This window comes from Salmo salar, chromosome 22 (assembly GCF_965601325.2).
Source record: "Salmo salar chromosome 22, fSalSal1, whole genome shotgun sequence".
Classification (NCBI taxonomy): domain Eukaryota; kingdom Metazoa; phylum Chordata; class Actinopteri; order Salmoniformes; family Salmonidae; genus Salmo; species Salmo salar.
The window spans coordinates 39,033,248-39,059,678 of record NC_138312.1 but is presented as its reverse complement, the minus strand read 5'-3'; the positions used below and the strand labels follow the sequence as shown (position 1 = coordinate 39,059,678).

Below are 26,431 nucleotides of genomic sequence, written 5' to 3'. Positions count from 1 at the left end.
AGTTAGCATAGAATGCTGTGGACAAATGTTATTAGCATGTCATTTTTAAGGAAAGGGATTATGTTTCTTACTTTTTCCCTTTTTACTTCTGGCAAGTGTATTTTTGTCTTTCCATATGAAATGTTCTTCAAGTGTGAACTCCAAATTTCCTTCTACTGGTCCATAGCCTAGCCAACATGAAACAGAAAGACAGCTTGTCTCTGACTCTGACTCTCTGAAAGCTCTTCACAATGTTCTGAATCATAAACAATGCAGTATGGTTCAAGTAACCACCACCACCATGCCAATCGAACAGTGTAAACTCAAGCAGATGGCCATTAAAACCACAAATGGGAAATAATGGATACAGATCATAATAACAGTGAACTTTGAAGGCATTTCAATTGGGTCCTTCTGAGAAGTTTGCGCTTAACAATGACCACGTTTGTCATTGTTAAAGCACTGTATTCACCATTCAATAATTTAATTACTATGAGCTTGATCCAATGTTAAACTGTCAACTTTAAACAAAACAAAACGTTTTGCTGAGGTCAGTGCAAGACATCCAAGATTGTCTTGTGCATTTCACACTCTGTATGTTCAAAAACCAACAGATGTCTCTCTTGGATAATTGATCGAAGCCAACTAAATGGGAGCAACAGACAGTTCTGGTCTCCAAAACCCCTCTCCAACCAGCATGGTAGCCAAGAGTTGATTTGTAATCTTCCAACAAACCGACTGTAATCAGTCAGATTAGACTAGCGCATCTCCTCTGCCTGCTCTGCTCTTACCTGCCCTTTCATCCAGACAACAACAAACCCCAGCGATGCAGAGCTGCTTAGGCTAACAAGCACCGGAGAATGCTAGCTTATGTATGGACAGATAAATATTTTATTGTAGTCCGCAGTCTGGAAGCAGCTTCCTGCATTATTCAGACACAAATCTGATTTTGTGTGTGTGGAGGGAATCAATGAAGCGAGTCATTTTAAGGGTTTTTGTTTTGCAGGGAGGGGAGGTTGGCGGGGGTCGTCCTGACACTATGTAGACTTTTGCAGATGTTATGAGAGTGATGGGTAAGCCCTACGATGCCCATGTGTCCCCCTTAATGCATGCCTGCCACCAGCCAAAGCAACTCAGGAATTCCACACTAACATTGAATGAGTGCCATTGAATTGCAAAATCTGACGCACACTGTAGCTTGGTCCTTACTCTAGTGATGAACTGCCTCTTTTCATTCACCAACAAACCCTAACAACCATTAAGTCTTAACTAATTGAATGTTAAAGGTGCACATCGCTAAATGGGACTGGGGGTTAATCCCTGGCCTCCCAAGTTAGTTAGTAAAGAGAGTTCCATTGCACCCTACTGCTCCTCCTGCTTTCCCCTTCGACTCACCCAGCCTGCTTGCGATTGAATGGCAGGGTATTGACATGCAGTGAGGGAAAAAAGTATTTGATCCCCTGCTGATTTTGTACGTTTGCCCACTGACAAAAAAATGATCAGTCTATAATTTTAATGGTAGGTTTATTTGAACAGTGAGAGACAGAATAAAACAAAAAAATCCAGAAAACGAATGTCAAAAATGTTATAAATTGATTGGCATTTTAACGAGGGAAATATGTATTTGACCCCCTCTCAATCAGAAAGATTTCTGGCTCCCAGGTGTCTTTTATACAGGTAACGAGCTGAGATTAGGAGCACACTCTTAAAGGGAGTGCTCCTAATCTCAGTTTGTTACCTGTAAAAAAAGACACCTGTCCTCAGAAGCAATCAATCAATCAGATTCCAAACTCTCCACCATGGCCAAGACCAAAGAGCTCTTCAAGGATGTCAGGGACAAGATTGTAGACCTACACAAGGCTGGAATGGGCTACAAGACCATCGCCAAGCTGCTTGGAGAGAAGGTGACAACAGTTGGTGCGATTATTCGCAAATGGAAGAAACACAAAAGAACTGTCAATCTCCCTCGGCCTGGGGCTCCATGCAAGATCTCACCTCGTGGAGTTACAATGATCATGAGAACGGTGAGGAATCAGCCCAGAACTACACGGGAGGATCTTGTCAATGATCTCAAGGCAGCTGGGACCATAGTCACCAAGAAAACAATTGGTAACACACTACGCCGTGAAGGACTGAAATCCTGCAGCGCCCGCAAGGTCCCCCTGCTCAAGAAAGCACATATACATACCCGTCTGAAGTTTTCCAATGAACATCTGAATGATTCAGAGGACAACTGGGTGATAGTGTTGTGGTCAGATGAGACCAAAATGGAGCTCTTTGGCATCAACTCAACTCGCCGTGTTTGGAGGAGGAGGAATGCTGCCTATGACCAAGAACACCATCCCCACCGTCAAACATGGAGGTGGAAACATTATGCTTTGGGGGTGTTTTTCTGCTAAGGGGACAGGACAACTTCACCGCATCAAAGGGATGATGGACGGGGCCATGTACCGTCAAATCTTGGGTGAGAGCCTCCTTCCCTCAGCCAGGGCATTGAAAATGGGTCGTGGATGGGTATTCCAGCATGACAATGACCCAAAACACACGGCCAACGCAACAAAGGAGTGGCTCAAGAAGAAGCACATTAAGGTCCTGGAGTGGCCTAGCCAGTCTCCAGACCTTAATCCCATAGAAAATCTGTGGAGGGAGCTTAAGGTTCGAGTTGCCAAACATTAGCCTCGAAACCTTAATGACTTGGAGAAGATCTGCAAAGAGGAGTGGGACAAAATCCCTCCTGAGATGTGTGCAAACCTGGTGGCCAAGGCAACAAAGGAGTGACAAGAAACGTCTGACCTCTGTGATTGCCAACAAGGGTTTTGCCACCAAGTACTAAGTCATGTTTTGCAGAGGGGTCAAATACTTATTTCCCTCATTAAAATGCAAATCATTTTATACAATTTTTGACATGCGTTTTTCTGGATTTTTTTGTTGTTATTCTGTCTCTCACTGTTCAAATAAACCTACCATTAAAATTATAGACTGATCATTTCTTTGTCAGTGGGCAAACGTACAAAATCAGCAGGGGATCAAATACTTTTTTCCCTCACTGTACCTGCCTGCCATCATAGGATTTTTATATTACTGTTTGGACTGAAAATGAAAGGGGGCGCTGGGAAAGATGGCCATCTTTAATGAGAGAAGAGCGAAACAACTGGAAGGGAAGGAGAAGTGGATAGACTAACTGCAGTTCTGCGAGAGCCAAGTTAAAACTTTCATAGTAACCCAAGAAAGTATAGATATGTCTGGTGAATTTAGCCGTCAGTCTGATGTGTACGGTAGCAACATTTTTGAGTAGTCATTGTCTAATGCAATTATTATTTTTGCCATTGTGACTTCTCTGTGTGAACCTTGAGTTATATAATACCCGTAGGCCATTCGCTATTGAACCTTGCGTAAAACAACGAAGGCCTTTGGTATACATGGCCCCTCCAAACCATTAGAATTATCACCATTCGGCCCATTCCCTTGCCGAAACTGTACCCCCCCCCCCCCCATCACCCCCCTTCCTCTTGTTATAGATTGTGACCACCGGTAAGTGATGCATTATTCATTACAGCGATGTCATCCGTTGATGGATTGCTGTTTGAGAGCCCTGTCCATTAAATAAATCTACAAATATAAATGCTAATTCTCACATTTCAAGAGGGAGCCCGGACAAAGTTTCTCTCTCTCCCACTCTTTCTCTCTCACACACACACTGTCATTCCTCTCCCCACTAACTGCTATTGACAGGCAGAAGGAGACCAAATGAAGAAGACAGATTTACTTACTTTAGCTTCAATCATGTTTATTTCCCAGCGGGTATTATCCCCTATAGGTGTCCCCTCTGTTTTCTCTCTCCACACTCACAGATTCATTCAATGTACTGTACATCGATTTTCTAAATAATTTGATGGAAAACTACAGTGATCATTCTTTCTGCACCAATTAAAGCCATGAAGTTAAAATATAGAAAATAAAACTAGAAATATTATGTAAACAAATACAAAAAGACTGACCGCACATGCCAACTGTCGGCCCTCGAAACCACGCAGATGCAAATTGCTGCTGCTTAAAACGAGCAGAGAATTATGTTAGCGTGCTTTAAGAATTCATGTTTTCTATCTGGAATGCACTCGTCCAACTGTGTACGCACTGAATAATTTATCAAGCAGCCATACTGAAGGATGGAATCTATATTAGCTTAATCTCTCGCTTTGGTTTATTTATTTCTTCCCTCATTCTTATTCTGGTAGAGAATGCGCCCTCGCTCGCTCTCTTTCTGTTGCACCTGTAACATCTAATGCCCTTTGGCTTGTCGACCCCAGGGCTTTAGACTTTTAACGCTGGTTGTGTTAGGCATCAATGGACACTACAGAACAGAAACATTTTATTTACAGTTCATCCGTATAGGGATATCCTTTCATATCTTCTGTATGTTAACAAATACGAGGTGCACTACACATTTGCACTACAAGCTTTATGCCACAGACATGCTTTGGCCTCGTGCCTTGTCTAATTCCTGTTAAGCAATAGGATAACATGAATGCTGGAGAGTTTTAATTTTAAGAAAGGACAATATTACAAAGGCAATATTGCAATTATGTTAGCAAGAAGACTTACCATAGTTATCAAATGCGTTTCATTCATTGATTCCTCTCTTCATCTGTGTTTTTGTTCTAGGTTGGACTCCTCTTTGATTGAGTTGTTGGAGGTCTTCAGTCCCATCTCTGTGCCCAAGCGAGGCAACCCTCCCCGACGCCCGCCCCCCTTCAGTGCCCCCAAACAAGCCCACCATGCTCTGCTCTCCCGTCCTGGCCCCTACCGGACCCCCAAGCAGGACCTGGAGGAGAGCCAGATACTGGAAGAAATCTTCTTCATTTGCTGAGGGGGTGGGGGATCCGGGGGTAGGTACCCTGAGAAAAATATGAAAATTGAAATCATTCTTAATCATTTACTTGATATTTACAGTTGACTCTTAAATCAAGATCAGTGCCTTCTGTTTGTCTTACAGTTGGAAGTTCCAAAACAATCATGATTTTGTTCATTATACCTTTGTGTGTTTGTAATGCAATACTTTTTTTTATATTGATAGTTTTTTATATTGAATATAAATAAACTGTAATTTATTTAATATCTTTTTGTAGTGGTCCCCACATGTAGTGACATGGTCACCCACAAAGAGCTAAATGCGCTATAATTCTACTCTAATATGGATTTCTTATAACTTAAACATAAATGGTAAAATGTTTGTAAAACTTCTGTGTGCTCCACTGACCACCTTGGTCACATTATCTCAGAGATGTACACATTGGGAAACTGAAGTATTACTAGAACTGGGTCATATTCATTAGGGCAAACCGTAGCAAAACATTAACAAAAAATACAAAATGTATTACGTTTGGTGCCTAATGAATATGACCCTGTTCAAGGCCCTTTTAGAATATGCAGTAAGTTTGAGTCAAGACACAGGTGTATTCTAGACTGTGCTTTATTATTGAGCTAAGCTGAGACGCATCATTCATTAAAATTACAAAAGAGTCCAGGGACCAGAGAAGAGATGAGGGCGGGAGCCTAAAGCGCATTAATCAATGAGAAGCCTACCTCATCAGACATGGCAAAGCTCGACACGTAACATTCAATTCCCCATCCCCTTCATGTGCTGAAATTGTCTTCAGAATACTTTTGAATCCATTGAAGAAGTAAATGTTATTCTTCTAAGAACACTAGCTTGTAGGAATAAACCCTTGATAACAGCATTAAAGGTAGACTAAATGATCAGAAATTTAGTAACAATATTTGATGAAATAGTGCAGTTTTTGATGGGTGTTTTACCCTGGATAGAACTGAACACTTGTACAACACCAGAGCTCTATAAGACATTAAAAAGAAAGATAACATGATTAATACAGAACTCATAACACCTCAAAATAAGGGACACATTGTATGTGGGATTTATAATTATTTTAATTTTATTTTTTATTCAACCCTTATTTTTACCAGGTATTATAATTACTAATTGGCACTAATCAGCTAATTACGGTTTCAAGTCCTACATAAGCAGCAACGAGAGGTAATTCCTCTGTCATGGATAGACATCCATTTTTAGCAACCTTAGTTTACTACTTGTCCTTAGTAGGCTATGTAATAGCCTAATGTTTATCCCATATTTTGAAGTGTTACAAGAGCTTAGACAGTCAACAACAGAGCAGTGTTGAAACGGAATGATAAAACAGCAAAGGTCCATTCAAATTGTTGAACACATTCACAGCTAACAAGGTTTTGATGTTTTTCTGGAAAGGTTTAATTGTATTTATTTACATTTTGAAACAGTATATTGTCATGTTATTGTCATTGCAACCTATAGGCTGCCACATTTAGCTGAATTCTCAATTTGAATGTGAACATTTACAAATATACCGCAATTTGAATGGACTTATAAGCATTAATCATCTAGAAAGATTGAACAGTTGAGATACATTTAAATACATTTGGGTAATGTGTGGTATGATAAAGTAGAACAGTTGAGCTCTGCTATTGAATAAAACAGCATCACAAATGGAAAAAGGACAGCAGAAAAACCTCAGATTACTTAACAAAACAATTGTCAAATATGAGCATAATCTCCATTTCTCAATTAACTGTTGGAGTCGTGATCCTGTAGACAATAACAGTAGTCAACAATGTACCACAATGTAGGCCTATACGTGAATATAAAAAACTATTTGGTCACATACCAACTCATAAAAAAAATAATACCATGAAATCATGCATATCCTATCATTGTAAACAGAAGTAATAAATATGTAAATAAATAAATTAAAGACACCCCAAAATACTTGTATAAAAAGGTCAATGCATGTCTATGCTCTAATTGAGTTCAATGCTCTCCCTGACTTTTCTGGTTAAATGCCTAGGTCAGGTCCTACAGTTGTACCATATCCCTATGGACTCTTTTTAAAAACCTGGTTTAATTTCTTGTATGTTTTCGTTCATCTTTTTTAAGTATTTACAGTTGAATTTTTATTCAGTCCTTGTAGATAGAAGTAAAAGTCCTATAAAATATGCAAACCTATGTACAGAGGAAAACAGAGCAACAAAAACATTTACAGTATATTCATCGCTTTATGTATATATTTATAGATATTTATATTGAAACTTCTGTTTGTTTCTCATTGTTTTTTAACCACTGTTCTCTCAATTTATATGTAAACAGTTGCAGCTGAAAGTTAGAGCTTGTGAAAAAGGTGCTCAATTCCAGTCATTCCTCTGCCTTCATTCGCTCGATTAGAAAGCATTGGGATAGGTCTAAGAAACGCACTAATAGCTCTATAGCCTATTTGAAAGGCTAAGGGAGTTTCCATGATATTGCTGACACCTATCCAGTACTCTCAGGTCTTGGAGTTCGGTTGAAACTAAGCAGAGAGAGGGGAGCAAGCAGGGAAATAAGACAAAACAGAACAAAATGGTGAGTAAGGGATGAATTTCAAAGGGAAAGTGTACATGAAAGGAGGGAGAGTGCGCTGAGTAAAAGCTGGTATGGAGAGAAGTGAAGGCCTCTTTTTTTAAAGGAGAGGGGAGACACATTGAAGTGACTTAGGATTCAAATCCTAACTTGAGATACTCATAAAACTTTGAATTTCAAGTAAATCATAAATTGATTGATGCCAATGTGAACATCTCAAGAGCTCAAGATAGGGTTGACCCTTGATAAATAATGGGGAGAGGTGTTGGGGGGGGGGTGAGATGGACCTTGTTGCAGGGGTGTAGTAGAGGCTAGTTGCATGTAAACACAGTTTTGATATGATGTTTAGCAGTTATGCACCTAGTGCGCTAAATTAACACTGTTAGCATTGGCGTTCGGATCTGCCTGGCAGTCTCGACCAGCGTTCAGTGTTTACCCACCTTTTATTTACCACTATATCCTTGTCTGTTAGGAAAGGTTAGATGCAGGCACTGGAATGGTGTGGCGAGAAACAGTTACAGAGCTCCTTACAACAATGGCTGAATTGGCGCTGGCTGTCTACATTCAAAAACACTTCCTGGTTTCTTTGTGTACAGTAGAAAAACCACTTCTCTAGGTCTGCAATTTGTTTTAACATCATGAAACTTCACCAATAAGTTATAACCATACAATTCGCAATGTCAGGCATTTAACCTCTGTTATCATCAATTTAATTTAGACCAAACCTAATGGAACCCAGCCTCAAGGTTTCTTATACTTGCACAGCATTTCCAATCACTCCCTTTAGTTAGTACCTGTTCTAGCGGAGAGTACATAATGCCCACTTTGATAGAAAGTGTATTGACAAATAAACATCACAATTAGTCTGTGATTGTCCGAGTACTTAATGCTAGTCCAAGTAGTTCATGGTACTTTATGGATGTTTGAGAGGACATTGATAGTCTTAACATCTGAACGATTTGTTAGCTTTGACATGCTTTACTGCTAAAGCTCTCTATGGAGATGTAAAATGACATGACTGATGTGACTGCAGTATTGACATCATCATAGTGCGTTGGCTGCTTGCAGTAGTGTTATGAGTAGGGTTGCAAAATTCCCTGGTTTTCCAGAAATCCTGTTTGGAGGATTCTGGATTTCCTGCTTATTCCCTCCTTATTCCAGGAATCCTCCAACCGGGATTTCTGGAAAACTAGGAAATTTATTGAAAGTTCCAAGAATTTTGCAACCCTAGTTTTGAGAGCACAGTGCTTGATGGCAGATTCTGCAGGTGACAAGGCACACCTGTGGTGACAGCCCATACGCTATATGCACTTACTTACTGAATGCAATTAAGAGAGCAAAAAGGTCATGGTATTCATTTATTTTGGTTCAAGTTTCAAAGAGCACACTTAGTTTGTTCATGTTAAGTTTGTGTAGTGTACTGTGAAGTTAAAAAGATAGGTTTGGAATCGAGTCGAAGATGTTTGTCCTTTACCTCTAATATTAAGTTAGCCTGATTTCTCTTTGAGCCTGCTACTGAGAAGTGGCTTTTTTGCATTTTCAAATACTATGTACACCTAAATATGTGAATCTTCACACCAGTGGAGGCTGCTGAGGGGAGGACAGCTCATAATAATGGCTGGAACGGAGGAATGAAATGGCATCAAACACATGGTTTCCATGTGTTTGATGTATTTGATACCATTCCACTGATTCCGCTCCAGCCATTACCACGAGCTCATCCTCCCCAATTAAGGTGCCACCATCCTCCTGTGCTTCACACATATATTTAGGAATACTTGTGTATCAGCATATATAGTAGAGAGAGGAATGACTGCAGTTTTGGGAGCTGCCAGATTTTCGCCTCTCCCTAAGCAGAGCAGTGTTTCAAACTAAAATCTACAAAAAAATGACAGCTCAACATAGTCAATAGCCGTTCTATATACAGACACACATACATAAAATATGTGCATATAAATACATATATTATTTGATTAATATCTTTATCCATATATACTGTATATATGTGTGTATATATATATGTGTATATATATATATATATATATATATATATATATATATATATATATATATATATGTGTGTATATGTGTGTGTGTGTGTATATATATATATATATATATATATATATATATATAGAGAGAGAGAGAGAGAGAGAGAGAGAGAGAGAATACATTAGCTTTAATGTGTGTTATACATATACAGTACCAGTCAAAAGTTTGGACACACCTGTAGTAACCAAATAAGTGTTAAACAAATCTAAATATATTTTATATTTTAGATTCTTCAAAGTAGCCACCCTTTTCCTTGATGACGGCTTTGCACAATCTTGGCATTCTCTCAACGAGCTCCATGAGGAATGCTTTTCCAACTGTCTTGAATGAGTTCCCACATATGCTGAGCACTTGTTGTCTGCTTTTCTTTCACAGTTCACTCAGTTGGGTTGAGGTCGGGTGATTGTGGAGGCCAGATCATCTGATGCAGCACTCCATTCTCCTTCTTGGTCAAATAGCCCTTACAAAGCCTGGAGGTGTGTTTTCGTCATTGTCCTGTTGAAAAACAAATGATAGTCCCACTAAGCGAAAACCAGATGGGATGGCATATCGCTGCAGAAAGCTGTGGCAGCCATGCTGGTTACGTGTGCCTTGAATTCTAAATAGATTACTGACAGTGTCACCAGCAAAGCACCCCCAAACCATCACACCTCATCCATGCTTCACGGTGGAAACCACACATGCGGAGATCATCCGTTCAACTACTCTATGTCTTACAAAGACATGGCGGTTGGAACCAGAAATCAGACCAAAGGACAGATTTCCACAGGTCTAATGTCCATTGCTCGTGTTTCTTGGCCCAAGCCAGTCTCTTCTTCTTATTGGTGTCCTTTAGTAGTGGTTTCTTTGCAGCAATTCGACCATGAAGTCCTGATTCACGCACTCTTCTCTGAACAGTTGATGTTGAGAAGTGTCTGTTCCTTTAACTCTGTGAAGCATTTATTTGGGCTGCAATCTGAGGTGCAATTAACTCTAATGAACTTATCCTCACTTTCCTGTGGCGGTCCTCATGAGAGCCAGTTTCATTATAGCGCGTGATGGTTTTTGCATCTGCACTTGAAGAAACTTTCAAAGTTCTTGACATTTCCCGGATTGACTGACCTTCATGTCTTAAAGTAATGATGGACTTTCGTTTCTCTTTGCTTATTTGAGCTGTTCTTGCACCAAATAGGGCCATCTTCGTGTATACCACCCCTACCTTGTCACAACACAACTGATTGGCTCAAACGCATTAAGAAGGAATGAAATTCCACAAAGGAACTTTTAACAAGGCACACCAGTTAATTGAAATGTATTCCAGGTGACTACCTCATGAAGCTAGTTGAGAGAATGACAAGACACTGCAAAGCTGTCATCAAGGCAAAGGGTGGCTACTTTGAAGAATCTCAAATATAACATATTTTGATTTGTTTAACACTTTTTTGGTTACTTCTTGATTCCATATGTGTTATTTCATAGTTGTAATGCCTTCACTATTATTCTACAATGTAGAAAATAGTAAGAATAAAGAAAAACCCTATAATGAGTAGGTGTGTCCGTACTTTTGACTGGTACTGTATATGTACTGCAAATATAAACAAGTTCATATATTTCAAAACATTATTATTTTGTTTTAACTATGAGGTTAGGATTTCATGTTAGAAAAGGTAAGGCTGCAATATGGAACAAACCTTCCCATGCACTCTCCATTTCATCCCTCAAGAGAAAATGAGAAGGGGGAAAAAATTAACATTTTGAATAGTTAATTGTAAACTAGTGAAGTGAGCAACCCAATCGGTCATCGGAAATAGTTTTGGCTGTATTCAAAAAGCATATCAGCAATATATATATATATATGTATACATGTATTTGTGTGTGTGTGTGTGTATATATACACACTCTGTACACCTTTTAAGTGCAACTCTTTAATTGGTTAACAGCGATTTAAAAGAGATGCAGTGGTCTGAGTATATTAATAGAGCTACAAGTCCTCAGCAATAAAAATGTTTGGTCTTTTGGTCCCTAAAACAACTAAGGAATGACAGGTAAGACTCCCTGGAGACCGTTGCTCTGGCTCTCCTTGCCAACGGTGTCCCCTGGAAACAGACAGGCACTCCAAGCTAAAGATGAAATATCGCTTTCCCTACAAAGTTCTCTTTCTTCCGAGAAACATTTTTTCGTTTGTTTCTAGTCCTATAAAATTGTTCTTTAAAAAGTTTTTTCCCCATACCCAAACACATTTACATAGAGATATCCTATGGCATTCCCCCATAAAGTATTTTTCAAAGTTTGTTTAATTCTTGGAACTCTTATCATCCGTTTCCTCCATCTCTGTTCCGTGTTTTTTTTTAAATAATACCTCACTTGTGGTCCTGTAAGGTAGCTGTCGTTCAGGTGTGGTTAGGTAGAGAGAAAGAGAGGAGGGGAGGCGATAAAGACAGTCGGAGCCCTGGAGCTACCCAGGCTTGCAGGAGTTTTCTCTGAGGTCCAAAAGGTACATCCAACAGAATTTTCTGTTACTTGGTCATCTATTTGTTCATGTTCAGCCCAGTATCTGATCCAGTTTCATACCAGCCTCAAAGAATACCTGTGTCCTGGTGATCCTTCAGTTCAATGGCGTTGTTCATGTAATCAACATATGTTCCAGCTCAACAAAAACCTGGAAAATTAAGAATACGGTCCTTTACTCATTGCTAACAGCAAAATCAGATCTATTCATAGTCACTTTAATAACTCTACCCACATATTACCTCAACTAACCGGTTCCCCCGCACATTGACTCTGTACCGGTACCCCCCCCTGTATATAGTCTCGCTATTGTTATTTTACTGCTGCCCTTTAATTACTTGTTACTTTTATTTCTTATTCTTATCTGTATTTTTTTGTTTTTTTTTAAACTGCATTGTTGGTTAGGGGCTCGTAAGTAAGCATTTCACTGTAAGGTCTACACCTGTTGTATTCGGCGCATGCGACTAATACGATTTAATTAGAGATTGCTCTATATGCCCCAGCAAAACATATTTTCACAGTCAAATAAAATATATTCTAATTTGTTTGAACTGTATATATGTAATTAAATAAATTAAAATGTACTATATATATCAACAAATATTATACTGTATATGCTAATAAATTTAAATATACATATGTTAAATATTCTATGCCTTCAGAAAGTATTCATACCCTTGACTTTTTCCTCTCTATCAATTTGGTTGTTGATTGTTTTTATTTTCAAGTCTTGCCATAGATTTTCAAGACGATTTTCAGTTAAAACTGCAACTAGACCACTCAGGAACATTCAATGTCATCTTGGTAAGCAACTGCATTGTATATTTGGCCATTTTAAGTTTTAGGTTATTGTCCTGCTGAAAGGTGAATTTGTCTCCCAGTGTCTGTTGAAAAGCAGACTGAACCAGGTTTTCCTCTAAGATTTTGCCTGTGCTTAGCTCCATTCTGTTTATTTTTTATCCTGAAAAACTCCCCAGTCCTTAATGATTGCAAGCATACCCATAACATGATTCAGCCACCACTATGCTTGAAAATATGGAGTGGTACTCAGTAATGTGTTGTTTTGGATTTTCCCCAAACATAATACTTTGTATTCAGGAGATAAAGGTAATTTCTTCGCCACCTTTTTTGCAGTTTTACTTGAGTGCCTTATTGCAAACAGGATGCATGTTTTGGAATTATTTTATTCTGCACAGGCTACCTTTTTTTTTACTCTGTCAATTAGGTTAGTATTCTGAAATAACTGCAATGTTGTTGGTCAATCCTAAGTTTTCTATCACAGACAAACTCTAACTGTTTTAAAATCACCATTGGCCTCATGGTGAAATCCCTGAGCAGTTTCCTTCCTCTCCGGCAACTGAGTTAGTAAAGACACCTGTATCTTTGTAGTGACTGGATATATTGATACAGCATCCAAAGCATGATTAATATCTTCACCTTGCTCAAAGGGATATTAAATGTCTCCTTTTTTATTTTTACCCATCTACCAATAGCTGACCTTTGGGAGGAAAACCTCCCTGGTCTTTGAGGTTGAATCTGTGTTTGAAATGCACTGCTCGACTGAGGGACCTTACAGATAATTGTATGTGTAGGGTACAGAGATGAGGTAGTCATTCATAAATCATGTTAAATACTATTATTGCATACAGTGTGAGTCCTTGCAACTTATTATGTGACTTGTTAAGCACATTTGAATTATTGAACTCATTTAGGCTTGACATAACAAAGGGAAGACACCTGAAACCCCACTTCCGGAGACACCTGAAACCCCACCTCTTTAATGAATATCTGGGATAGGATAAAGTAATCCTTCAGGCTGTAACACAATAAATTCAGGCTGTAACACAAAACTTGTAAAAAGTCAAGGGGTGTGAATACTTTCTGAAGGCACTGTATTATATAATTTAGGGGGTCTAATTGCGGGCGACTGCTCTCACCTGTGTTTCCCTGTGTGCAGCATCTGCCTTATCCCCCAGGGCAGGGGTGGCTAGGAGTGGCTAGTAGGGGCGGTTGGCGTCCTTCGGCCTCTTGAGCTGCACCTTGAGTCTCTTCATGCCGATCTGAAAGCCGTTCATTGACTGGATGGCAGCCTGGGCACTACCTGGGTTGTCGAAGCTCACAAATCCTGGGGGATGGGTCGCAGAAAGAGAGATGGAGAGACCAGAAGATGGAAATATATATAGCGAGAGAGAGAAGAGGGACAGAGTTAGATAAGTGCAAGACCAAAGAAAGGACCATATGAGTGACAGTTGGAGATTTATGAAAGGGTAGCATGAGATGGAAAGAAAGAAGGAAGACTGAATACAGGATTTTTATTTCACCTTTATTTAACCAGGTAGGCAAGTTGAGAACAAGTTCTCATTTACAATTGCGACCTGGCCAAGATAAAGCAAAGCAGTTCGACAACATACAACAGCACAGAGTTACACATGGAGTAAAAACAAACATACAGTCAATAATACAGTAGAAACATAAGTCTATATACAATGTGAGCAAATGAGGTGAGATAAGGGAGGTAAAGGCAAAAAGGCCATGGTGGCAAAGTAAATAAAACATAGCAAGTAAAACACTGGAATGGTTGATTTGTAGTAGAAGAAAGTGCAAAGTAGAATAGAAATAATGGGGTGCAAAGGAGCAAAACAAATAAATAAATACAGTAGGGGAAGAGGTAGTTGTTTGGGCTAAATTATAGATGGGCTATGTACAGGTGCAGTGATCTGTGAGCTGCTCTGACAGCTGGTGCTTAAAGCTAGTGAGGGAGATAAGTGTTTCCAGTTTCATAGATTTTTGTAGGATGAGGGGAGTGGTCAGATCAAAGTTACTTCAGATTTCAAGTCGATTTCTTCATTTTGCCACATTTGTAACACACATACATTAACTTGAATGAATACTGTATTTCATCATACAACAATCAATATAGCACATTTCCTGCCATAGCCATTCAGATTATCAGAATAAAATTTTAACAAATCTCAGTTTACAACAATTTAAAAACACGCGGTATCACTTAATTTGCAATTCTCTCACAATACCATTGTGTGGACTTAACATATAATGCATGTTAAAGTTACTAAACATTAGACACAGTTTGACACAACATCAAATAATCATTAACAAGCCTAATGGCATGCAATAGAAAGGTCACTCAACTCAAGGGTAGTAACCATAGAATTAGAACATATAGAACAGACATCACTCGTCAAAACGGCACTTTAGTTTTTATCGGCAATATTTATGACTCGATCAGCAAAACAACATCACCTCTCAGTGCAAGAATAAATATCTATTTAATTCTGCCTCTGTTAAAAGGCCCATGAAAATTATTCATAGACTATGTTAACCAAAATAATACTATGTCCATTCCAGATGTTGTAAATCTATGGTGGAGACTACTCAATGAATGTGTTTCGCTAGTCCTGTCATGGGTATCACCATAGAGGGAGTGTTTAAGGGGTAACACTGTTAGAACTCCACGTCATTTAACTGTCATAAACCTGTCATTAGCATATAACAGCTGTTATAAGCAGTCATGATACGTCTGTTTATGCTGCAATACATTCCTGGTAGTGTTCAGTGATATGCCAACTAACCATGGCAGTAAACACTTCCTATGGATACCCTCTTCATAATGCATTGTATAGCATTATGCATACCTCATACAGTATGGCATTAGAAATGTGTTTATAAGGTATTATGAAGAGGATATTCATAGAAAGTGTTATGACCATGGCTGGTTTCTCAGCTTGTTGACGCGTTATTATTAAACGCGCTGTTATTAAAGCCATGTCATGTATCATATGTTGTCATAACCTGACATAAACCATTATGACAACTTATAACATCTGCTCTGTCATACTAATGAGAGTAAGGATCGCTTTATGATGCAGAGTTACAGGTGTTTCCTACCCCTAAATCCATTGCATTTACAGTGTCATGAGAAAGTATTTGTCCCCTTTCTGATGTTCTCTATTTTTGATATTATTGACACTGAATGTTATCAGATCTTCAACCAAAACCTAATATTAGATAAAGAGAACCTGAGTGAACAAATAACACAAAAATGTGATACATATTTAATTTATTTAATTAAAGTTATGCAACACCTAATGCCCCTATGTGGAAAAAGTAATTGCCATCTTACACTCTTTAATTGGTTGTGCCACCTTTAGCTTCAATGACTGCAACCAAATGCTTCCTGTAGTTATTGATCAGTTCCTCACATCGCTGTGGATTAATTTTGTCCCACTCTTCCATGCAGAACTGCTTTAACTCAGCGACATTTGTGGGTTTTCGAGCATAAACTGCTCGTTTCAGGTACTGCCACAACATCTCAATCGGTTTTAGGTCTGGACTTTGACTAGGCCATTGCAAACTTTGAAATGTGATGCTTTTCAGCCATGCTGATGTAGACTTGGATCATGTTTTGGATCATTGTCTTGCTGCAGGTCCCAGCTGCGCTTCAGCTTTAGCTCATGTATGGCCTGACATTCTCCTGTAGAATTCTGATACAGAGCATAATTCATGGTTCCTTCAACGATAGCAAGTCGTCCAGGTCCTAAGGCTGTAAATATCCCTAAACCATCACACTACCACCACCATGCTAGGTCGTTGGTATGAGGTTCTTACTGTGGAATGCAGTGTTTGGTTTTCGCCAGAGATAACGGGACCCATGTCATCCAAAAAGTTGATTAAATAAATGACAGAAATCACATTTTTGTGTTATTCGTTCACTCACGTTTCCTTTATCTAATATTAGGTTTTTTGCTGAAGAGCTGATAACATTCAGTGTCAAAAATATGCAAAAAATAGAAAAAAACAGAAAGGGGGCAAATACTCTTTCAGGGCACTGTATCTGTAACAGAAGACCCGCAAGACAAATTCACTCCCGCATTTTCAAGCAACTATATAATTTACAATTTCTCTTTTCAATGTTTTCTAAAAAGAATGTGAAAGAAGAATAATAATAATAAGGATAATAATGAAGAATAAATCATCTTTACAGGTGTTTTATCATTTTTACCCACCAAAGCATTTACTTTGGTTTGTCGCCCGATCCACAAACACTTTGGAGGAGATGACATTACCGAAAGGCAGGAACATCTGCATCAGCTCGCCATCCCCAAACTCCTGAGGGAGGTGGTAGATGAACAGGTTACAGCCCTCCGGCCCTGCACACAGAGAGAGAGAGCAAGGATGGGATGGGGGAGAGAAAGGAGTGGGAGAGGAGAGGGGGAAAGAGAGGAGGGGAGAGAAAGGAAAGGAGAGACGGGGGTGGCATCAGGGAGAGAAAGGAGAGGGGTTGGGGCAGGGGAGAGAGAGGAAAGGGGTGGGATGGAAGAGGGGGATGGGGTGGGAGAGAGAGGGGGGTTATAGCAAAGGAGTGAGAGAGGTGGTATAAAGGGGGGAAGGCAAGGGAGATCGAAATGGAACAGAATATAAACATGTTTTTCGGACCAATCAACATGATGATGCAGCTAAACTGATACATAATATGATATCAGAAAGACTATGTAGAACAAGTTCTGGTCTCAGATGATGCCCCATAGGGGGCTCTGGTCAAAAGTAGTGCACTATAAAGGGAATAGGGTGCCATTTGGGATGCAAAATGATTCCCATATGTTTCATCTACACTCCACAGGGTGGAGCCAGAGTCCCAAGCCAGTGTCATCCAGCACACAGGTCAATGAGTTCTCCCTCCACATGGGCTGATTATAGCAAATCTACCGTTATGCATCTCTCTCACTTGCTTTCTCTGGCTTTCTTCCAGGACAAAAGAAAACACAGAACATTGGCTGTTTCCCAAAGTATCTACATGTTAAATCGCCGGTGCTGCTGGTGACAAAGAAAGACAAAGAAAGGAAGCTATTGAGGTGCACCCCTCATGTAACATTGAGGCAGACTGCATGGAAGTGCTATGAAAGGGACAGTTGATTTGCTAGTAGTGTATGAGCCTGGAGACAAGTAAAAAATACCAGCCACTTTAACACTTAGTTTGATCAGATTGGCATAGACCAGGGTTGGTGTGTGTGTGTGCCTCACCTTCTCTCTGCTGTTGTGGGATGATGGGAGGAGGCTGGGGAAAGGCCTGGCTGATCTGGCCATATGCAGCAGGATAGGCTGCTAAGACACACACATACACAAGCAGATCAGATAACACTCAAAGGCTGGAGAGCCGAGCGCACACACCTACACACCCACTCACACACACTCACGCCATGCACAGAAATATTTATACACACACACAAATGTATTTGATAAGACGCTAAGACTGTTTTTACACACACACCTACATATCAGATTATGCATACACACACCATGTGAGAGTGACATACCTGCATACTGCTGGACTCCTGTGTAAGCCTGCTGTAGGTGATCTGCTGCAGTGGGACTCTGAGCTGTCGAGTCGAAGAGAAGGAGAGAGAGAGTGAAAGGACAAGAAGAGTAGGAAAAAACAGTAAGGATGGGAAGAGGCAATGAAAAAGGAGGGAAAGAGACAGAGAGGGAGATATGAAGTGGTTAGAGAAGGAAATATGAAACGGTTAGAGAGGGAGATGAGGGAGATATGAAGCGGTTAGAGAGGGAGATATGAAATTGTTAGAGAGGGAGATATGTGAAACGGTTAGAGAGGGAGATATGAAGGAGTCACTGTGTGCTGTGTTTGAGCGTGAATGGCAATTTAACTTAATCTCTCCTGTCATTCACCATTTTCTCTCAAACAACTGGGCAAAAGGACACAGTCTGGGACTGGCTATATTTCCACACATACAGACACCAATTTGAACAGTTTTAATAACCAGATTGACCACTATAACACGCCAAGATTAATGTAGATCCACCCCCTTCGCACAAAAACTCCTGGCACTATAGGCATTCTTGTGTGGTGCACATTTTTGGACCAAAGCATGTTACAGACACACAGCGAATTGGAAATATTACACCTAAATAATAACCAACACCAATACCATGCCACTACACACACTCATCAGAACCACACTGTCACACACATGCATGTAAACACACCCACATTTCCACCATGAAGCACCACACATGCACATACTGACACACACACACACACACACACACACACACACACACACACACAGGGGGGAGAAAGGCTTGAGGATGGGGTGAATGGGTACCTTCAGAGAGAGAAGAGAGGAAACAGCCACCCTGAACTCCAAAACAACTCCGCTGAGCCAAACTGTTTTTCTCAGAGTCCTCTCTAAAAACCACCTCCTGCAACACTGGAAAGAGATTGGAGAAAAAAGCATTTCCTCCACTATTCACAAAACCAAGGACGTTAACGCACATACTGGCTAACATTGGAACATGATGCAAGCGCATACTGTACATCAGAAACCTTTATAACCTTTTATAAACACCTTTCTTACCATTCATAACACAGCTGTTTGTTTCTTTGTCCTTTTGTAAGATGACTACAATAACCTGTTTTTCAAAACGGCCAGCCCTCCTGAAAAGAATCCAACATCATGCCCCTCTGAAAGGATGGTAAATGTTTGGGGCAAAATAGATCTGCTGCACAAGTTACCCTCAGTCACAGATTTGCACCACAGCCACATCATTACACGCGAGAACCGTGTAAAAACTTAAATTAAACGCAGTCTCAACAAACCACATGTCCCTTCTAATAGCCGGGCAATGGCACACATTTCAGGAAAATAAACAGCTGTTTCAAATAAACGGCGTGTCTAAATGAATTGTTTACATGATTTTATGTTTGATTTGTTACATTAAATATTTCAGTAATGACTCGAAAAAATTATGTCAATTATATATTTTTATCGCCAGTAAGAAACGTCTAACCATTGGCTGCTAACAGTTGAGAACTGCTAGCTAATAGTGATGTGCAGCTTGCGAACGATAAGCTATTTTTTAATAACTATTTTTACTGACTCAAGAGTCATGAATTGGTGACTCGTTAATTTTTGTTGTTCATTTGACCTGTGCTAGTGCTGGCCACAATGAGTCCTACAGCAGTATTAATACACACTTCTCAAGCTCAGCGACTCCAGAGACGTGCTCAGAGTCCAACCATGAACTATCTGTCATTTGAGCGCAGGAAAATAGATCATGAGCATAAATAAGAAAAATACACTTTTAGAACTGATAATTGATCACATGGTGGAAAAATGTACGCAATTAATAGATTTTTGAATGTTATGATGCACACAGCTTTTTAGAACCAAAACATACACAGCTTCTGCTCAACAAACTCGAGAACAAATCGTTTGCGGGGCTGCAGTTCGCAAACGGCATTCTGTTTATCACCCTCGTGACAGTCAAGCAAGGCATTCCGCCAAGAGTCGTTTGCAATCTAGTCTAGTTGCGGTCACAACTAGACCTCGTTTCAAATGTATCAAGAAATAATCTTATTTGTATGCCTAGCAATCAACAAATGTTAATTGTTTAAAGCACACGTTTACAAGTCTCAGTCACAAATGACAGCTTCTAATAAGCCCCCTATGTGGAAAGACAACATGTGAACAAGAGGCTTGTAGAATCATGACTCTTTCAAGTTTTCAGTTCATTGTTAGCAGGTAAGGGGTCCTGTCTGCTCTGGGAATTACTGACTCAAATGAACAAAATTTGTCAAAAGATTTGAGTGAAAAAAATAGACCCAACTTCACATCGGTACTAGCCTTCCCTGTAGCTCAGTTGGTAGAGCATGGTGTTTGCAACACCAGGGTTGTGGGTTCGATTCCCACGGGGGGGCCAGCACAGAACAAAAAAAAAAAGTATGAAATTGTATGAAATGTATACATTCACTTCTGTAAGTCGCTCTGGAAAGAGCGTCTGCTGAATGACTAAAATGTAAAGATGTAAATGTAAGCTAACTGGCAAGCACAAAAGCAGTTAACAACTTCGGTAGTACAGACCCCAGAAAATGCCCGATCGCCTTCTAGTGGCGAAAGTAAGTGTCACGTCCTGACCAGTAAAGGGGTCATTTGTCATTGTAGTATGGTCAGGGGGTGTTGTTTTTATGTGTTTTGGGGTTGGTTAATTTAGAGGGGATTTGTTCTAGTTTTCATTTTCTATGTTCGTTTTTTATGTGTGGCCGAGTATGGTTTCCAATCAGAGGCAGGTGTCTTTCGTTGTCTCTGATTGGAAGCCATACTTAGGCAGCCCTTTTCTCCTTTGGGTTTGTGGGTGGTTGTTTTCTGTATAGCCGTGTGCCTTACGGAACTGTTTGGTCGTTTGTTTATTTTGTTTGAGTGTTCACTCTAAATAAAGAAAGAAGATGAGCACTATACCCGCTGCGCCTTGGTCTGTCCCTTATGACACATATGACAGTAAGAGCTGACGAAAATGCACAATAAAAGAGGAGAATGATTATTCTGTCAAGGAAAAGTTTTTTTTATAGAGGCATGCTAAGATAAAATAAACTTGACACAGTGTGTAAATGATTACACATTAGTGCAGGAAATGAAGAGATTGCTTAAAATGCTGGAAGTGAATGCTGGAAATAAACAGTTAACTATGCAAATGAGCAAAAGCTGTGTGTATTAAGAAAATAGACACCTGGCTCAAATAGAAGTCTGTCTCCATTAAGCGCCTGTTGTGTTCAGTGATTTAAGCAAATAAAAGCCTGGGCTATTAATTGAAGTTTCACGGTAGTTACATCAGTCTTTGGGAATTCAATGATTCAGGTAAATGTGTAAAATTGGGTAATACGTAACATATATTATACATGGCTCTTGTTCTATCCATGTACTGCATGTAGGCCTACTGTATATGTCAATCATTGGTTGCACCTTGCATGCTTTGTGACGAGTCTGCGTTCTACTCTGCATGTGTTACGCCAGTGCACATTGTAGTGAATGTGTGAAGGGCAGCCCCCGAAGTGACTCTTCTTTTCCCTGAATGCAAGAATTTCTTCTGTGTTGTCTTAGGAATTCAACATTCTCTGTGTTGATCTTGCCAACCCCCATTGTCTCCTACATCTTGTAGGTCTGATGTCTGATTGAAGGTTAACTTTAGAGTAATACTATTGGTCAACAACTCAGATGTTGAATCCAAACAACTCAGATGCTTATTAAAGGGTCTTAGATTCATTGTTCTTTCTGTTATTTGTTCTTGACTAGCTGTGGAGCGATACCTACATCATCTGCTTCTCAGTGGTGAGACAATGGGGGTTGGCAAGGTCAGCACAGAGAATGCTGAATTCCTAAGGCTACACAGAAGAAATTCTGCATACAGTGAAATGAAGAGTCACTTCGGGGGCTGCCCTACAGGTGTATCACAGCGAGTGTGTGTTATTTTGTCTTTAAATATCCTTCAGCAAGTATGTGTCCTCTGCAGTGTGTGTTGTGCTGAATGCTTGTGGTGGGTGGATGGGTGGTTTGAGATGGCTTACCAGGATAGGGGTGTATCCCGTTGGTGTACACAGCTTCGGCATTGGGCTGCCCATTGGCCTGATGGGGGGGCATCCCAGCGAAACCATTCACACTGATGGGCGAGGGGATACTAGTCACTGTGGGGGCGCCAATACCAGGGGGGGTACTGCCACCTGGCAGAGAGAAAGAAAGAAAGCGATGAGCAAGGGACATTGTCAGTTGTAAGGCCAGTTAACTGACAAAGTTTGGTCTGACAACTGACCACTGAGGGTGTTTTTTACTGACAACTAAGTCCCCCTCACACCGACAGCTGATAATATCTTAATATGATTGCCTTACAGGTGGAGAAGTTGAACCCTTGACCCCTGGCCTCACCTGATGTGGGGGTCATGTGCCCCCCTGGGAGGCCGTTGATGGTGGCCATGTGCTGCATCTGTGCAGCGGCAAAGGCTGCCATGGGGCTGAGGTAGCCTCCCTGCCCTACTGACGCCATCAACGCTGCCTGCTGCTGCTGCACCTGCATGGAGAGCCGGAGATAGGGAGATATTTGTATTTATTTTTTATTTAACCTTTATTTAACGAGGCAAGTCAGTCAAGAACAATTCTTATTTTCAATGACAGCCTAAACCGGCCAAACCCTAACCCAGATGACGCTGGGACAGTTGTGCGCCACCCCATGGGAACCAGGGTCTGTAGTGACGGCTCTAGCACTGAGATCCAGTGCCTTAGACCGCTGCGCCACTCAGGAGAGAGGGATGGAGAGTGTGCCTTTCTTATTCTGCACAATTTTTACATTTTTTATACTTCAGCTCATATTCTACTTTGTGTGTGTGAGTGTGTGCGTACTTGTGTGTGTGTGGAAATGACTGTATATATGAATGGACACAGCCATCGATCACATGACACCATTCGTTCCTATGTGAAACTCAGTAGCACATTGAAGCCAAATGGCGTCTCATGGAGACATAATATGAGCAGTTTGAGCTACTCCAGGAAGTGATGTTGCAGTGCTGCCCAATGTTCCCTCCAAAATATTTCACCACTGAGTAAATTTCAGGTCTCGTTTTCACAGCGCGCATTTACTGTGAACACTGAGGCTGTACACGCTTTAAGGTAAAGTTTTAACAGTGGCCAAGTAGGCTATGGTGGCTATTTGATCACAATGTATGCCCACCAAAAACAATGGAGAACATGCATCCCATAACATTTTAACATGGAAATAGCTCTTCTATCATTCAGCCTACAGTAGCAGCCAATGTGTGGTGTTCAATGTACATTCAATGAAACATTTGAAAAAAAACATGCAGGGCTTGACGTTAACCTGTTCATACAATTGTCCTTCAGGCAAGGAGGTGACTGAACATGTTGTTGTGTTGCTTGATGCAAAAAAACACTTTACAAAATTAAATGCATTATTATTCCCATTCCATTATAACAGAGAATCAGACAAATTATTCTACCCTTAGCGTATTCAAGCCTGTCTCAAAAAACCACACTGCCCCTTTAAGAAAAAAATGTACTCTTTACCTGACTCGCCTTTCAAAGATGTCTAGAAATGTACACGTTTTGTGCTCTTGTAGGAATCAATCACTCCCCTATCACTTACTACAAATGATCTATAACTGGGCTAATAACTCACTAACTAGCAAAGGATGTTCAACAAATGTGCACATGGCTACATGCAGCTCTGACTTTGATCTCAAAACAAGCGCATCTACTCACGACCGCTCGTACTGTAAACACAGTCCAGTTCAAAGTAAATGGCACAGATCCATATACGGCAATGATCTATTTGCATATAGGCCTACTGCAGCTCTGATTGTTTATGCCACACCGGTCTGTGTAGAGTACGGGCAGAGTTGTGCGTGTCAATGCAATAGAATCCTACTCTGATGCTTTCTTCCTACAATGTTGCATTTAAAGTGACAAATGTTGAGATTCGATCACAATTGACACAGTAAAGGGAAACGTTTATAGTGTTAACAGGGAAAAATCTAGAACAGTAGTCGCCAACAATCAAAATGCAAGCTGAGATCTACCGCTCAGATTTTTTTTAACCTGACTTAAAAAATGTAAGCCTATGCAACATTAACCAATTAAAAACAATACTGTAGCAATGAGGTTTGTCCAGTAAGCTATAGGCCCAATACATTATCACCACATATTGGCTTTACTTGAATTGCCCTGCTAATGCATTGTTGTTCAGGCCATTTGAGGTAGGCTATATGATCACACCAGTAATAGATCCATTGTTGTATTACATTTTACATTTTAGTCATTTAGCAGACACTCTTATCCAGAGCGACTTACAGTAGTGAATGCATACATTTCATACTTTATTTTTTCTTCTTTTTTTGTACTGACCCCCCGTGGGAATCAAACCCACAACCCTGGCGTTGCACACACCATGCTGGCGTTGCAAACACCATGCTCTACCAACTGAGCCACAGGGAAGACCTATGTATCACTTGTAAGGCACAGCAGAGTGAGCATACAGTTAAATCATTTTATTATTTTTTTACTGGACTGATGGTGCCTACATCTGATGGTCAGTCTCAGCGGAAGAAGACAGCAGTAGACTGAGGTGCCGCCTCTCAACATCCCTCCGCTCATCCCTCAGCTCTCATTGACACTGACCAAAAAGGGACACCGTCTCCCAGCTTATGGTGAAACTTGAGTCGCACTGCATTATTTCAGCCTCATACACAAATTCATGTTGTTACTCTCTGTTTGAAAAGAGAAAGTGAAATATTCCTCAATATTAAAAAGACCCAAGCTGCTAATAATAACAACGCAAACCTATAGATACACTTTCCTCCTCATTTATTACTCCTCTTTTATGCCTGCTCCGTTTCTGGAGACACGGTCACTGCAGCTACTTGATTTGCTCTCCCGCCAGGAAAGCAGAGTTTGTACCTTCAGACACATGAAGTGGTTAAAAAAGGCAACAGTTCACCTACCCGGTGCGCATGGCAGTTGAATTGGGTGCACCTACCACCAACAGGCCGAGACCAATAAAAAAAAAAATCATTGGGTTTTTACAGGAATTGTTTTTTATTATTAATTATTTTTTTTACCCCTTTTTCTCCCCAATTGTTAGTTACAGTCTTGTCCCATCGCTGCAAATCCCTTTACGGACTCGGGAGAGGCGAAGGTCGAGAGACGTGCGTACTCTGAAATACGACCCTGCCAAGCCCCACTGCTCGCTTAACCCAGACACATTGGAGGAAACACTGTACATCTGGCATGTCAGGAGTCACTAGAGCACAATGACATACTGGCCGGCCAAACCCTCCCCTAACGACGCTGGGCCAATTGTGCGCCGCCTCATGGGTTTCCTGGGCGCAGCTGGCTGCGACACAGCCTGGGATTGAACCAGGATCTGTATTGACACAGCTAGCACTGTGATGTAGTTCTTTAGACCGCTGCGCCACTCGGGAGACCCCCTTTACAGAAATGCTTGGCAATATTGACCGGTTGCTGACCACTGCTCTAGAAAGTTGAGTGAGTGTGTTGAGTGTGGGCTGATATTTATTCTGTGTGGCTGTCCCGGGGAGCTGCACGGCAGTCTCGCGCTACTGTGCCTGCTCACGTGCGCAGCTTAGAGTGAACATTGGTTCTACCCCCACTCATTAAGTAACTCAAGTTGAAGGCCGACCGGGGTACTGCAGGTTGCCATTAGCAACAAAATTATCCTTATAACTTCTTCTGTATGCAATAAAAAAATGCTTGGTTCAAGGACATACATCTGGTGTATTAGATGCAATTATTGGTACCATGATTGTCTTCTAAACATTTTTTCATTTACACTAAAATTGACCACGAAGATTTCCATTTTTTCCATTCAGTATAATGGGGCATCCTGTTTTCTGTCAACTATGCCTGCAGTACTGTGGTCGGCCTTGAATATCTGTGGCTTCAATGAGAGGGGGCATTCATTCTCCCCTGGTGTGTCCTACCTGTGCATAGGCCCCGTAGGCCCCAAACTGCAGGGCCATGGGGTTGAAAATACCCATCTGACCAGCCATCTGCTGCATGCGCCGGATGGTGCGCTCCTTATCTGTGTCGGCAAACTTCACCACCAGACTTGAGGATGCACCCTGCCACACACACA

At 40.6% G+C, this 26,431-nt stretch overlaps 2 protein-coding genes across 10 annotated transcripts in view; one reads left to right on the top strand and one right to left on the bottom strand.

Moving 5' to 3' along the window:
- Window positions 1-5,092, top strand: part of LOC106583565 (protein hinderin) — a 31,507-nt gene extending 26,415 nt beyond the window's left edge. The window contains exon 11 of the mRNA XM_014167899.3: window positions 4,642-5,092. Within this exon, the coding sequence (XP_014023374.1) occupies window positions 4,642-4,846 (205 nt within the window). The 3' untranslated portion in view covers window positions 4,847-5,092. The remainder of the gene's footprint in view (window positions 1-4,641) is intronic.
- A 4,444-nt stretch (window positions 5,093-9,536) lies between these two features.
- The window catches only part of LOC106583566 (CUGBP Elav-like family member 4), a 129,223-nt gene continuing 112,328 nt past the window's right edge, over window positions 9,537-26,431 (bottom strand). For 4 of the 9 annotated variants that reach the window (XM_045705391.2, XM_014167903.3, XM_014167902.3 and 1 more), the window contains exons 6-14: window positions 26,277-26,417; window positions 22,693-22,834; window positions 22,338-22,490; window positions 19,102-19,206; window positions 18,295-18,357; window positions 18,002-18,082; window positions 16,987-17,130; window positions 13,900-14,087; window positions 9,537-12,113 (exon numbers count right to left, since the gene is read on the bottom strand). In XM_045705391.2, coding sequence (XP_045561347.1) covers window positions 13,960-14,087; window positions 16,987-17,130; window positions 18,002-18,082; window positions 18,295-18,357; window positions 19,102-19,206; window positions 22,338-22,490; window positions 22,693-22,834; window positions 26,277-26,417 — 957 coding nt within the window. In that variant the 3' untranslated portion in view covers window positions 9,537-12,113; window positions 13,900-13,959. The remainder of the gene's footprint in view (window positions 12,114-13,899; window positions 14,088-16,986; window positions 17,131-18,001; window positions 18,083-18,294; window positions 18,358-19,101; window positions 19,207-22,337; window positions 22,491-22,692; window positions 22,835-26,276; window positions 26,418-26,431) is intronic. The other 5 variants (XM_014167906.3, XM_014167907.3, XM_045705392.2 and 2 more) reach the window with 2 other exon arrangements.